Source organism: Lagopus muta, chromosome Z, assembly GCF_023343835.1.
Source record: "Lagopus muta isolate bLagMut1 chromosome Z, bLagMut1 primary, whole genome shotgun sequence".
Taxonomy (NCBI): Eukaryota; Metazoa; Chordata; class Aves; order Galliformes; family Phasianidae; genus Lagopus; species Lagopus muta.
The window spans coordinates 10,208,099-10,222,529 of record NC_064472.1 but is presented as its reverse complement, the minus strand read 5'-3'; the positions used below and the strand labels follow the sequence as shown (position 1 = coordinate 10,222,529).

Sequence of the window (14,431 nt, the reverse complement as noted above, 5' to 3'; positions counted from 1 at the left end):
AAACACGTCCGGGGATGCTGACTCCACCACCTCCCATGCTCAGCGCGTCGCCACCGCGTGCCGAGCCCCGCGCTGAGACTACACCTCCCGGCATGCAGCGCGCCCGCGTGGGACGGCTGCGTCGCGCCGTCGCGCTGTGACGTCACTGACGCGCGACGATTCCCCTCCCCTCTCCCCCCCTTCCTGTTGGCTAGGCGGCGGCGGCGGCGGCGGGATGCGGCTGTCGCTGGTAGCCGCGATCTCGCACGGGCGCGTGTACCGGCGGCTGGGACACGGCCCGCGCTCGCGCCTCGACCTGCTGCGCAACCTGGTGACGGCGCTGGTGCGGCACGAGCGCATCGAGGCGCCGTGGGCGCGCGCCGACGAGATGCGAGGCTACGCGGAGCGGGTGAGCGGCGGGGCCGGGCCGCGGCGGGCGGGAGCGCCGGCTGAGGGGGGCTGACGGCCGTGCCCCGCTTCTTCCCCGCAGCTCATCGACTACGCCAAGCGCGGGGACGCGGACGAGCGCGCCATGCGCATGGCGGATTTCTGGCTGACGGTAGGTAGCGCCCGGCCCCTCACCTCCCCCGTCCCGCGGGCCCGGGGCTGAGCGTGCCGTTCCGCAGGAGAAGGATCTCGTCCACAAGCTGTTCAAAGTGCTGGCGCCCCGCTTCCAGCCGTACCCCGGCAGCTACACCCGCATGCTGCACATCCCCAACCGTGACTGCCTGGACCGTGCCAAGATGGCTGTGATCGAGCTGAAGGGGAACCCCTACCCACCGCTCATCCGCCCGCGTCGTGACAGCGATAAGACGCTGCTCAACCAGCTGCTGAAGGGCTGCCGGGAGGACGCCCAGCGGGATGCCGGCCCCTGAGGGCATCGTGCAGGCATCCTGCTCTGCCCCCAGCGTGTCCCATGTGGGCAGCAGGATGGGGCCTGGGGTGAGCTGCCTGTGCACCAGGCATTGAGCTCACATCCCAGGGCAGGACACCTGCTCTCCTGGAGCACAGGGGTGGAAGGGTCCTGGGAGGGCTCAGGACACCTTCCTAGCCTTAAGTGATCATAACAGGGCACAAGCTCAAGGTTTACCTTCGTGCTCCTGTGATTTACTAGCAACTTCACAAGAGAAGGAAATCAAGCTGCGAGCCCTACTGATGTCCTCTGTGTAAATAAACTACTTTGAAAAGTGAGTTTGCTTCTGTTTGGATTATGTTATTGTGTGCAAGAGTTAATCATTTATTCCAGCCAGTTTCTGATCCTGTACTCTGCAGCCCTGTACTCTGGGATAACATCTCCACGTAACTTCATATTCTTTAGAAGCCACTGTGCAGACTTTCAGCACTGGAAATTCAGAGAAGAATCAAGTTAGCTTCACTGTTTCAGCATTACTGACTACAAACAAGGACAGTAGTACTGAAGTTCATAAAAGCAGCAGTACTATAGCAAATTGTATTACTAGGAGGCAATGTGACCAGAACTAAGTTGTCGTTGAACTTGGTAGACAGCCTCAGGTGTAGAGTTGTAGGAAACCTCTTTATTGTGCTCTCAAAACAAAGGGATAGTGGCAGAACTTTTACAGGCAATAATGTAACAACTCAGAGGTTCGAAACTTGGAATTGCTAGCTTTGCCCCTGATTTGTTCAGTCCTAGCTGTAGCTTCTGAGTTGGGGAAGAGATATAGAGACCTTGTGTTCCTTTCTCCCTCTAAGTGTCTACAAGCTAAGACTACTCAGTAATCTTAGATAGTGAAGTGTTAGCTGAAACGTGTTAACTCACATGAAAGAGCTTACAATTCAGTCATGCTTTCTCCCACACTCACTTCTCTTTTAATGAAATCCAATGAGAAATTTAAAATGTGTGAGATATCATGTAAGGAAAGGAAAAGTGAATGTTACAGAGACCTTAATCTGTTTGAAGGTGGGGTTAGGTTAGGTCATCGCCTGCAGGGTGTGCAATTCTAAGGTCATTAGAAATAAGAAATTGCATGCCTTGCACTAGATGGCCTAACGTAACTACAGGTATTTTCTCCATAACTGAAGAAATGAACCAACTGTTGTTGCTGTGTAGCTTCCCCATATTAAAAGTTAATGTTGAGGCTTTAATTCAAGAATAGCCTGCTGCAGCCATAAATTGGTCTTGTGCCCCAGCAAACTGAACTGTAGCACAACCTCTGCAATCTAATGCCCCAGAATGCTGCTTCTATCCCTCCGCAGATTCCCACCACGCTTCAGGAGCAGAATTACTGCCCAGTTTTTTCACTGCTGTTTCAACTGTATCATTTCTTAGGACTCAGATCAGAAATGCGAGCCATGTTTCATAAGTGTGACTCTGTTGCCTATCAGTTCATCTCAGTTATCTCAGCAGATCAATTTTTGTTGATTTGATGAGAGGTAGGCTTTGTTTTCCCTTATCTGCCTACTTGTCACTTTCTCAGAGGAGGAAGGGTAAACTATTCAAAACACTTTGGTAAAAAACAGATGGGTATGAATGATGAAAAATCAATGTCGGGGAGGAACACTGTGGCCCCTTGGCACTAGCTGAAAAGCCTGTGTTATGTCTACATTACTGGTAGCCAAAACATCTGTTTTATTCAAAGAATTTGTAAGCCAGAAGTAAGAGAAGGCAGACACTCAAATGTGCCAGTGGTGATCGGGGTAAAAAATATTTAATGAGGGCAAGCAAGTGAAGGTTTCTTCTAGTGGGACTTAGATTTAATAATCTCAAGAGAAAAGGGGTAGAAAAGCTAGAAGACACTAAGGGAGGTTGGGGGAAAGTCTTTTTAATTACAGATTGATTGTGCATACCCATTTTTTGCCACAGGTGTTTAAGAGAGCTGACAATGCATTCCTAATCTCACAAGCTCAGCGTTCCTCTAAACACAACTCTCCTACTGTACGTCCCTGAATGTTTCCTGAATTTATGCTGGCTTCTCTCAAGAGGCAGTCGTCCTGCTAGGCTGTCTTGTACTCAGATGGGTCAGGCTTTCAGCTGCCTGTGGAGGAAAATGAAGGGAAAGTTCCCTGTTAATTTAAGTCTGTTCTTTTTACTCTCTTGCGTTCTGGCTATCAGTCAGATCTTCTCTATCAGACTTACAATAGATATATAATAGATTCAAATATACATGTCCTTATGATTGTCAGTATAATTCTTCTGTCCCCAGCCCTCTGGAAGATAAAGGCATACCTGACCGCAGTTGTAAGACTCTGGTGCCAGTCATTAATATCTTGCTGGTCAGTGGACATCAACAACAGCGTCTTGTGTGGGAAGGAAAGCTGAAAGACAGATGGAAGAGATTCAGTCCTGCATGTTGATTTCTGCCATTTTTTTTCCCCAGAAAGCTAGAAACGTTTTGCATTGGCACACAGGCTGGAAAGAACACAGCATGTGCCAGACTTCTAGCTACAGATGTCAGTTTGCTTTGACTTAACAGTGTTTGGAAGTCAGCAATGCCAATCTGTATCTGCTGGTCTTTCAGTTTTCTCTATTATTTCAAGCTGCCTCTAGAGGTCCTTCTACTACCACCAACTACAAACACACAATTTGACAAAGAATTTATAGCTTACACTCAAACAATGAGTCAACAAAGCCTCCCAGGTGCTGCAGTCTAGAAAAACCTGAATTTAAAACCCTCACCTGAGGCATTACTCCCAGTCAGAGCCAGTGCAGTCCTCAAAGAGTTGTAGGCACAAGCAGTGCCCACTGTGATTGTTCCATCCTATTTTTCCATCCTATTTCTGCATTCTCTATTTTTTAGCGTTCCCTCTGAACTAATTCCACATCACTGTAATGCTGCATACTGCTTGTCATGAGGCTGTGGGCTCATGACACGAGCATGTGCTCAGTTGAGGGCATGCCAGAGTGTGATCAGACTCTCCTCAGCTGACCTATGTGGAACAAGCAGGAGCCTGTATTCCAGTGCTCAGCAGGGCCCAACGATGACGGGAAAAAGACAGCCTGCCCAAAAGAGAAGAGCTGCCCTAACTCAGACTAGTTCCTTGCATTTACCATTGTCACCACTTACCACCTCAGCCATGCTGCTGCTGAGACAGTTAGAGACTTGATTTGCAATCTGACCCACTGATAGTTCTGCCAAGCAGAAGCAGGAAGACTTACACTGAGCAGCCCTCCCTCACTCTGAGTGTGGCCAAATACTTTATCCACTACACACTGGTGAAGGGGATAGACAGCTGTGCAGGCAAATTTATTGGAGTTCAGCAGATGCAGTGGGTGGCAGGGCTTTGCTGAAATAAAGATATCAGAAAAAAGGAAGAACATCCTGCGCTTCAATTCTTCGCCCTTTGAAGGCACAACCAAAAGCCAGCCTTCCCGGATATACCAGCGCCCTAGGCATTCAAGAAGAAATAAAGACAGTTGTCAGACAATCACCGGCACGAGAAAGGATTTACCATTACAAAAGAGAATACCGTGAGCTGCCTCGTAAACCACCAGGCTCTGCACCAACCCCAGCCACTAGAAGGCACCTGCGCGTCAACACGTCTTAATTCAGATCCCACGTGCTGTCTTGAACTGGGTTACTGGGTTACTTAATTGTTCGTCATTAACAGCAAAACAGAAGTCAGCCTAAAGTCTGAATATTTATTATATTTCCCCTGTTTTTTCCTGCTTGTGTGTGATGATAAAAAACATTTCACAGGTCACCTAAATATATACAAACCTGTACAAGTTAACAAATCACAGAGTGGAGATTGCTGCTGTAATGAAAGACAGCAAAGGGATACAAAAATAAGATGCAAAGAGGGCTTCAATAGGCAATTTTATTAGACTATAGACAGGATCCTCTGTACTCTACCCACAGAATGAACAGCAATAATTAAAAAGGTAGAGAAATCAGCTGGAAAAAAGTAATTGAAAAGCCCAGAGGTAGGCAATAATTAAAAAAAAAAAAAAAGGACATACACAAAATGGAATAATTAAAGCTATGCTTCTAAACTTTACTGTACTCAGCATTATTGTAGACAACAGCCATTAACTCTTAGTGAAAACACCTGCCAGAAAGAAGATTATTTATAACAATCCAAAGCCTTAATATGATATCACCACCTGTCCTGGTCTGGGAAACAGCTGCCAGAGAATTTCAGACACTGTTTTTTGTGCTCTTGCTTCTGGCTGTGCTTGCACTTTTTTAGAGAAGAGCACTGTGTCAAGTATGGACCATGTGTCTTAGTATACTACACATACAAAATAGGGACAAGTGAGCTGCTGCTTAGCTCAGTCTACAGAAATGGTGTCTCCTGCCAGAACAGGAAGCTGAAGAACAGAACGGAGAGGCAGGGATCAGTTCAAGTTTAAAAAACAAATGGAAAGAAGGTGTTGGTGTGGGGCTGGGCATCATTTCCCTCATGCTATGCTGTGATCAGGCTCAATAACATATAGACTGAGCTGGACTACGCGGGAATGAATAGGGATGCATTTTCAGTATTCCACGTCGGCATGTGGAAATTCTTGTGAATGAAGTCTAGGGAAACACCCCTAGGGAAGCTAGAGATGACAAGAACAGCATTTTATGTCAAGCAGACAGTTCTAGCTGAGATGGTGTTTGCTCTACATGCGAAAGGCAGCAAGAAAAGCAGGGTCTCTTTGCATTGTGAGCAATATTGGTATTGTCAGAGACAACACCAGTAGTGAGAAACTTAACTTCAAAACCACTTTTCCTTGAATCCACAAACATTACGTTTTCTGATCTTTTTCTCCCTAATAATAGGATGCAATCCTTAAAAAAAAAAAAGCTAGCTAGCTGCTGGACAAACAATGTTGTCAAGCTTGCATAGAACCAGTAATACTCTGCAGCCTCTGACTTTCCTGTTTACCACATCTCACAAGACCTAGTTGACTCCAGCTAATGGAAAGCCTTATAATCATAATTCTCTGCATGTTGACTGTGCATACTAGAGAATGATAACTTGTGATTAGCAAATCATTTTTTCTACTTTCACCATAATCCCTATGTACAAAGAAAAAAAACTACCATCACAGTCACAGACGTGGGGGGTGCATCTTGGAGATCTTTAACTTTGCAGCTGCTGCAGTGTTTCTAGGTGACCTCTGCAACAGCAAATTTTAGTGAAGCTGTGCAGGCATGGATGAAGCCCCCAGTGGTCGACTCATATTTGTCCAAGCTGGACATACTTCTCACAGTGTTCCATGTGTACCTTGGAGCATGTTCTGGGCATGGAGAGCAGTCGGTCAAACCACAGATCCTAAAAAAACTTATTATCCAACTAGATGATCTTACATGCCAGTTACTGTGATTTTATGTATCTCAGCTATTAGTACAGATACTCTGATTTCTGACAGAGTCTAACCTTGCAGCTAAAAGATGTTTCTTTTCATGTATAAGGTGTGAGCAGAAGTTTATGAAATTCTTCTCCAAAATAATTCAGTTTCTTTCTCTTGTTCTCACCCAGGACTTGTATTCCAGACCTCCCTGGGTTTCTGTGAACTAAGTTTCTGAATGCGTATCATCAGCTCCTTTTATCTGAACATCAGACATCTAATATGCTGCTTATCTTTACTCAAAAATTAAAAAGGTGCCTAAATTCCTTACTAATTACATTATTTTACTACCTGTGAAATTCAGATCAGAAGGGGAACTCTGACTGACATGAGTAGGGTTAGAGATGAAGGCAAGCATACCCCCAGTTGTCTCAGCTTGGCAGAAGGAAAACAGCCGTCTGTAGGACCTACCTGGAGTCAACACCTGGATCTTCTGTCCTTTGAGGAGTTTCTGAATCCTGTGTAGCTGCAGTGAGTTCTCTCTCTTACGAACAACGTCCTGAACCCATTGAGATACCTCAGAAACAGATTTCACAGTCCCTGAAATTATAGCAGCATATTTTCAGGTTATCACAAACGAGTATGTGTACTGTCTTGCTGTGAAAACATAAGGTGAAATTAAGAAGCAAATGTTTTAAACCAAGTATCCGTAACAAATTTATTTCTTAATTTCCAACAGAGATTACACTAGAAGCCATCAGAAGATTCCTTCCAAACAACATTTTTGCGATTCTGGAAAATATTTATTTGCCAGTGAAATACTATCCAAACGGGTTTAGAAGCAAGAACAAGAAACAAATGCCCCACTGTAGATGATGTTGGCTGCAGGAGAACGTGACATTAATTATCCTAGAAAACTGAGGTATGTGACAAATAGAACAGACATTTTTCCACTCTAACCCCTCACCAGTTTCCCAGTAGGTCAGTCTACACTGCAATTCCTCACTCTTTCTCAGGAGGAGGGGTCAATCAAAATGGTGATGGAAAATAGTAATGCACTGGAAACCCAAGATTTTTCTTGGGGAAAAAGACAAAAAACTGGACTCAAAATGTTAGCAAGGAAGCTAAGACTGATAAAAATGCTAGTATTTATTGTGGCAATCAAAGCAGCAATGTTTACAGATGGTATCATACTTGCAAGTTTCTGGCATTCAGCACTGCCCGGGCTGGTGTTCTCCAGCAGGTCTCTGAGGAAATGCTTGTACCTAAGACAGAAGAAGCTTTATTGCACAACACCAGGAACAGAAATATCACCTTTATTACCAAAATCATTAGCAGTGTGCCATCAGCACACAGAGTACACTCTAGGTCTTTCGGTCATATTTCAGCAGCTTTGGGTCATATTTCATTGTTCACACTCGTTTTATCTTCAGATGCATCAGTTGCAGTACCCTATATTTTTTATACATTTGCAAGCCTTTGGAATTTCCTGGGGAGCTGGTAAGAACAATTTCACTTACTATTGCATGAGACACGGAGACAACTTCAAGATTCACACAAATGCCTTAAATTACGGACATTTTGCTTTGAACAACTTTTTTGTTGTTGTTGTTGTTTCTTTTTTATGTTTGAATGGAAGCATTCCTGCCATATACTCTCTATTTACAAAGAAAATAAAGGCATTCCTGTCCAGTCTTAAACTAAACTAAAAAGAATCAGATCTCTGCAACTAGCTTCTCCCCATAAAATCAAACTATTTTCAGTCTGAAATGACAGAACATATACAATATTGAACAGATTCATGAAATGGTAGAAGTCATCTCACCTGCAGTATATGTAACTGAAAAGTGAATATGAAAGAGCTGATTAATGAAAAAGTTAGACCTTCTGTTAAAAAGGCATAATTTCTCCAAGAAATATACTGTTGTCTTACAAATTCAAAGGAATGACCCAAAGAATTACAGCAAAAAAGAAAGCTTGCATTTACTAAGTACATTAAAAATGTTGTATAACGCTACCTGAAAGACCATGGTATGCTCAACCCTGTATTTTCAAAGAAACAAGGCTCTGATCTCTTAAATGTACCATAGTATGGATAAGACCATGGCTAAAGAGCAGCTTGTCCTACAGCTGTGGCCGGGACCCCAGAACCCTACTTATGTCTGTACTACCCTCACACTCCTCTCCAAAACAGGCAGCCACTGAGTGCATGCAGCACTCTCCTCATGCACTCAGCCTGCCCCTCAAAGGATGCCTCAAGGAGAGGGCAGCAATCCAGATGGGATCTGTCTGTCTCAGACAACCGTGGCAGGCACCAAATACAAGAGAAGCAAATACAAAGAAAATGTGGTCCTGATAACCAGACAGAGGAGAAAAGCACCCTTGATTTCATCTCATCTCTCTCCAAGAGCAGCCCTTTACAAGAAGGGAGTCATGCTCCAGATCAGCAACCTGCACAAAAGCAGAGCACAGCAATCTCTAGCTAGGAGCAGCACTTCTGTGGTGTTTCAGACAGCTTGCTTTTGTTGAGGACCTAACTTCAGCCACCTACTGAGATGACTCTGATTCTACCTGAGAGCTTAATAAAGGGCTTAAGAGCCAGGGCTAAACAAAGCAATCTCTGCATCAGTCACCATCCAGACACACTGATTCTGCTTTACAGGTACATCCTGAAGACCATTTCACTGCAGTCTACATGTTCCAATTTGGAGACACATAACATTACTATTAGCAAGACACTATATGTGTATGTTTGCTTTCTCATACTAACACCTTGAGGACTCAGAACTGCTTACTTACTGGTGCAACCTCTGCAGAGGCAAAGGAAGCAAATCCTCTAGCTTTTTCCCTTGAAACTGAGGTCGAGTTTCTTGGAGCTTCTTAAAACGTCGGAATGATTTATTTTTCCTCAATTGTTCCTGCATGCAGCAGAGAAGATACATTATTTTGAGACTACAAAAGAAATATGCATGCTAGTTTGCACCAGCGCTTAGAAAACAGAACGTCAGTACTAAATGCAAGCATCAGCAGCTTATTTTGTGGCCATGGACAAGCCATTTCCTTTCTTCTGACCACTATCTCCCAGTGAGTAGTTTCAGTTATATCCCCTCTACATATATGCACAGCAATACTAAGCTAGCATTCTGGTTCCAGCAGAGACAGAGTTAACCTTTTCTTTACAGCATTTGGTATGATGATGTGCTCTGGCTATGTTGATAGCACATGATGTTTAGTTGTTGCTGAGCAGCGCTGCACAAAGCCAAGGACGTTTCGACTTCTTGCACTGTCCTGCCAGCAGAGGGGCTGAGAAGGGACAGAACCAGGACAGCTTAAGCAGGCCATAGGAATATGCCATACCACAAGGAATCATGTAAAAAGGCAATAAAACTGAAGGGTGTTGGCTGTGGGGCAGGCACTGCTGAAAGACCAGCCAGGCACTGGTAGTGAGCAACTGCCTTGTGCATCCTTCGTTTTGTGTGTGTATAAATATACACATTAACACACACATAAACAAATACAGAATTGTTACTAGCACTGCTGGGTTGAGATAAAAACTACAAGTATTTCGTATTTGTTTCTTTCCTGATCCTCTCCACCACCACTCTAGGAGGGGAAGAGTGAGCAAAGAACAGGCGCTGAGCTGCTGTGGGGTTAAGCCACAAGTTAGTATTACCACCTGCAGCTTTTTGCCATTCATTTCAAGACAATGCAATGCAACCCCTCATTCCTATCACATCAAGGCAGTTACTCAAAATGAAAAGTATGATTATATGTGAGCAAGCAGAAAAGAACAGAAATCCTAGTACATTCTGCAGCTAGCAATAAACACTGACAAGAACCGAGGTCAGGCAGTTTAAATTCCAAATACGGCTTTCAGGACTTAGAAATAAAAACACATTTATCTGAAATATCTCAGAAGACAGACTATATGTGGAAAGCTAAGCAGGAATTTTCCTTTACTGCAGAAAAGAAAAATGGGGAGGAGAAAGGAAATCCCACCACTAGGATACACTTAGTAGCAGTGGAGGAGATTGAGAGACCTGGTAACTGGCTGGAAAAAGACCACTGTCCCCTGTTGTTTACACTGAACACACTCCAGGCTTGCAAGCCAAGGAGTGGAAGTGAAAACGTTACTCTGTTAGAGAAAGCTCAGTATGTGCACACAAACAGGTACCAAAACACCTGAAACATACTTTAAAAAACTGAAGCTCTAAATAAAGAGAACAGCTTTTACCACTCTATTATGACAGAAGGACAGAAAACAGCCCAGAAAAAGGAGGAAATCCAAGCATTCGAGAATCAGAAGCAAAAGCAAAATAATGCTTCAAAGAATGGAGAGGAGGGAAAAGGCAACAGGAAGAGTAAAGGCAATACATACCATCAAAGTTTTATTTGCCTGTTCGAAATTCTCAGCATAGTGACCATAGAGCTCCAATTTCTGACAGAAATTTTCCAATCCTACTCCTAAATTGCCTCTCTCCAGGTGAAGCGACAAAACTCTGTGCACAAGGAGGAAAGACAATTAGGCAAGAGTACACTTCTGATACCATTTCCCCAGCTCCTTCTGGTTCACTCCTACGCTTACTTTCATTTGCCAGCCTTCATCTCACATTCAGTTTCTATCCAGAATGTGTGCTTGGTGGTCACAGAACAAGCTGCAGAAAACAACCCATAAAAATACTACAGAGTCGACTTACTGGGTTTAAACTACTATCCAGAAAACAATCGTAGAACAGAAGGGACCTTAAAGATCACCTAGTTCCAGGTGACTCCCCCACCTCTCTGGACAGCCTGTTCCAGTGCTCCATCACGCTCACAGTGAAGCTTTTCCCCCAGTAAGAGTTTGTTCACTTACTGGCTGGCAGAATATATGGATTCCAGGGGTCCAAATATGGTTTCCATTACAGCAGGTTTCAGTGTCCCTTTGGCCTTTAAAATTGTCACAAAGAACTAAACAGGAAAGAATTAAAAATCACAGGTAATTCAGAGATCATTCTTAGCACTGAGCGGAGGCAAGAAGTTGCAGCCTGCACACTTAAGCTCAGAAGGACAGCAGGTATCATGAGCACCTATCTAAAATATCTATTATTATACGTAAGTGTTTTTGGTAACTTTGACTATAGCTGTAAACATGTGACTGAGTCTATTTCAGTATTCCGAGATGCATCTGTTTTTAACCACCTACTTCTTAATCTACCTCTGTGTCCTCTATGCCCCCATGTTTTATGTCTCAAGAATCTTAAACCAGGTCCCCTGTACAATCAAAACTTATGGCTGGATACGGACCAAAGCCAAAAGGCCAAAAGCACAAGGAATCAGATGCATAACAGGAGGTAAAAGACAGAAGAAAAAAAATAGCTTTCAGGCTCAGCAACATAAAGAACTATAATTTGTCACATGTTGTATAGATGCATCAAATTCATGTTCTGTGACCTCATGACGCCAGAAATAAACATGTGCTTCCTGAGGGCAGCCGTGTATCACAAGGGCCCAAATACACACCGTTACCACCAAATCCAGCTGCTCAAGGTATCTGTGCTCCGTTTCCAGCAGCTCCTTGGCCGTGCGGCTGCGCTTTCTCTCCCAGCGAGCCCTCTGCTCTTCCACTGTGTTTGCTCCAGCCACCGGTGGAAGGGGTGAGTAGCTCATGGTAGCCTCAGGGCTGATAAACAGAAAGGTAACCGCTACTGAGAGCCAGGAGAGGTGGACACACAACAAACGCACAACGTGGGCCAAAGGGTACAATTCTAAGACACAGATTCTACTGTTTCTGTGGAAGACAGGAAGTCAGCTAACATTCAACAACAGTTTCCTCAGTTTCCTTCTGCATTCTTTCTTGTGAAGCCTTGCATCAACCAGAGGAAAAGTGACAGTAAGACCAGACTATAAAAGCAAGAGAAGCAGTACGTCACGATGCATCCGTAAGCAAAACTTATGCATGCAATCCCACCTGCTTTCATAGCCCACTACTGCTGCTTCCTTTGCTTTAAGCCATTCTTCATGCAGGATTCTCACTCAAGTCACAGACACAAACACAGACAGCTCACCTGCACGTGGAAGAGCTACAGCATACAGAAATAGAAAACAGCCCTAAGATCTGTGTTACAGGTGGGGAGAGAGACTGTTTTTTCTCCATAGAGGATCCCCTAACAGTGAGTGTTCTGCACTCTTATTTGCTAGCAGTAGTTTGTCGTTTCAGAGGTGAGAGCCTGAGCAACCAACATGAGCCATCTTGTGCACTTGTTAACAGGCTTCTCTGCTGCTCTTCTTCAAGAGCATCATGTTTTTCTAACACCGAAAAACACTCTCAGCACCCTCTCCTGAGAAAGAAGCACGTGCCAGCACAGCATTCATTACCTCAAGCTTTCTTTTGATTAAAATTTAGAGAGGCTTGTTGCATGCTTGCCATGATATAAAGTCTGTGGTTTCAGGGGAAGCCTGCCACTCTGTCTTGAGCTACCCCCACAAGTGTTCTGGCTCACAAACATCCAAGCTATGCTAGCACAAAAATTTATGTTGTTGCAGAGAAAGGCATTTGTCAAATACAGCCTATTTCAGATATTCCAGATATCAAAAGTCGCACAAAAAGAGAATGGCCTCCTTTGTCCTAGCAAAAGTCCAGATAGCTGAGGGACATGCACATTATTTCATAGCACCAGGAGTTTCTTCAGGGTTTTTTTCTCACATTTATTCATGAAACAGCAACAAGTTTAGCTAAGATCAAGTCTTTCTCATGACTAAATGTAGCTGGGAGCTGGAGAGGTAGTGCTGCAGTAATGCTAACCAATGGTTTAGCATCAGCACAATGTGGTGAAATACCCACGGATCTCATTCTGAGCAACTATCATTCAGTAAGTATCTTTACCCAGGGCAGGCTGAATAATTTGTTTAAAACAAAACAAAGCAATAAATAACCACCAGGTTACACCATTTCAATTTACGAATGGTCAGGATGGAGCAGCTCCCTGTGAGGACGGGCTGAGAGCTGGGGCTGTGCAGCCTGGGGAAGAGGAGGCTGAGCGAGACCTGAGGGCGGCCTGCCTGTGTCTAATGGGGGCTGTAAGAAAGACATCGACAGACTCTTCAGCAGTATCTGTGGTGATAGGGCAAGGAGAAATGGCTTCAAATGAAAAGGGGAGATTCATGCTGGACATAAGGAAGAAGATTTTTATTACATGGGCAGTACGGTGCTGCCCAGTTTGTGCTGGATGCCCCATCCCTGGAGCCACCCAAGGTCAGAGTGGAGGGGCCCTGAGCCGTGATGGAGCTGTGGGCGTCCCTGTTCACTGCAGGGAAGTTGAGCCAGGTGACCTTTAAGGGTCTCTTCCAACCCAAATGATTCTGTGATTCTGTGAAACATGCAGGGTTTTCTTTGTGTCTTTTTTTTTTTAATTCTGAAAGAGTCTGGGGAGCCCTGGAATACCAACCTGCAATTAGGACTAATTGTGAGGCACACTGCAGTTGGTGCACACTGCAGAGACTCACTAGATTGCTTACAATGGACTCCTTACACAGTGAGCAGGAGATGATGCACACACACTGTGCATGCTGCTCCTTGTCAGGCTCCTCCAGACTCCCTTCAGAGCTGCTTTTTATTTGAACTCTGTCCCCCTGAGTGCCTATCAAGCCCCGGGAATAGGGTTGCCTTATGTTACCAGCTCAGGCTGCCCAGGACCCCATCGAACCCGGCCTGGAGCATCGCCAGGGAGGGGGCACCACAGCTCCGGGAAGCAGTGCCTGAACCCATCTCCACACACCCAACAGGTAAGCATTCATCACACACACCTCCGTAGGAGCCCTGCTCCAGCTCCCTCCTTCCTGAGGAGGCTCCAGCGTGCCCACACGGACTCTCCTTATCATCCCCTTCTTCTGCCCGCTGCCCCGCACTGTGCCCCGGTTTGCTGCTGCTGCCCCGACCCCCGAGCTGTCCTGGCGCCATGTTGACGCTCCCGGGGCGGCTACGCGCGACCCTCAGCCGGGCAGGGCAGGGCAGGCAAGGGAAGGGAGGGGAGGGGAGCGTGGCTCGCACCGCACCGCACCGCACCGCACCGCACCGCACCGCACCGCACCGCCGCCCCTCGGCATTCCCCTCCTCCGGTGGCACCGCCGCCCGTTACCTGCTCCGGCCCCGCGGCCGCCGCTCCACATTCAAACCGAGCTCCGCCCCGACGGGCGGTCCCGGGGCGGGGCTGCGGCGAGGCGGGCCGGGCGGCGGGC

General features: G+C 45.7%; 2 protein-coding genes across 10 annotated transcripts; one reads left to right on the top strand and one right to left on the bottom strand.

Annotated features, from left to right (window-relative positions):
• The first annotated feature begins 160 nt into the window (after window positions 1-160).
• On the top strand, window positions 161-1,164 carry MRPL17 (mitochondrial ribosomal protein L17). Its single transcript, XM_048931201.1, has 3 exons — window positions 161-388; window positions 470-538; window positions 606-1,164. The coding sequence occupies exons 1-3, from the start codon at window positions 215-217 to the stop codon at window positions 852-854; spliced, it is 492 nt and encodes a 163-aa protein (XP_048787158.1). The 5' UTR covers window positions 161-214; the 3' UTR covers window positions 855-1,164.
• Window positions 1,165-1,339: 175 nt separating this feature from the next.
• On the bottom strand, window positions 1,340-14,423 carry ARHGEF39 (Rho guanine nucleotide exchange factor 39). Of its 9 annotated transcripts, none has more exons than XM_048931899.1 (10): window positions 14,332-14,423; window positions 11,717-11,876; window positions 11,070-11,164; window positions 10,593-10,713; window positions 9,014-9,132; window positions 7,409-7,479; window positions 6,686-6,814; window positions 4,094-4,323; window positions 3,164-3,252; window positions 1,340-2,972 (listed from the first exon to the last, which is right to left on the bottom strand). In XM_048931899.1, exons 2-10 carry the CDS (start codon window positions 11,861-11,863, stop codon window positions 2,957-2,959), a joined length of 1,017 nt encoding a protein of 338 aa, XP_048787856.1. In that variant the 5' UTR covers window positions 11,864-11,876; window positions 14,332-14,423; the 3' UTR covers window positions 1,340-2,956. The 9 variants fall into 9 exon arrangements, with proteins under 9 accessions (XP_048787856.1, XP_048787858.1, XP_048787857.1 ...); XM_048931901.1 differs by lacking the exon at window positions 14,332-14,423 and adding an exon at window positions 14,284-14,315; XM_048931900.1 differs by lacking the exon at window positions 14,332-14,423 and adding an exon at window positions 14,254-14,311.
• Between the last annotated feature and the right edge of the window lie 8 nt (window positions 14,424-14,431).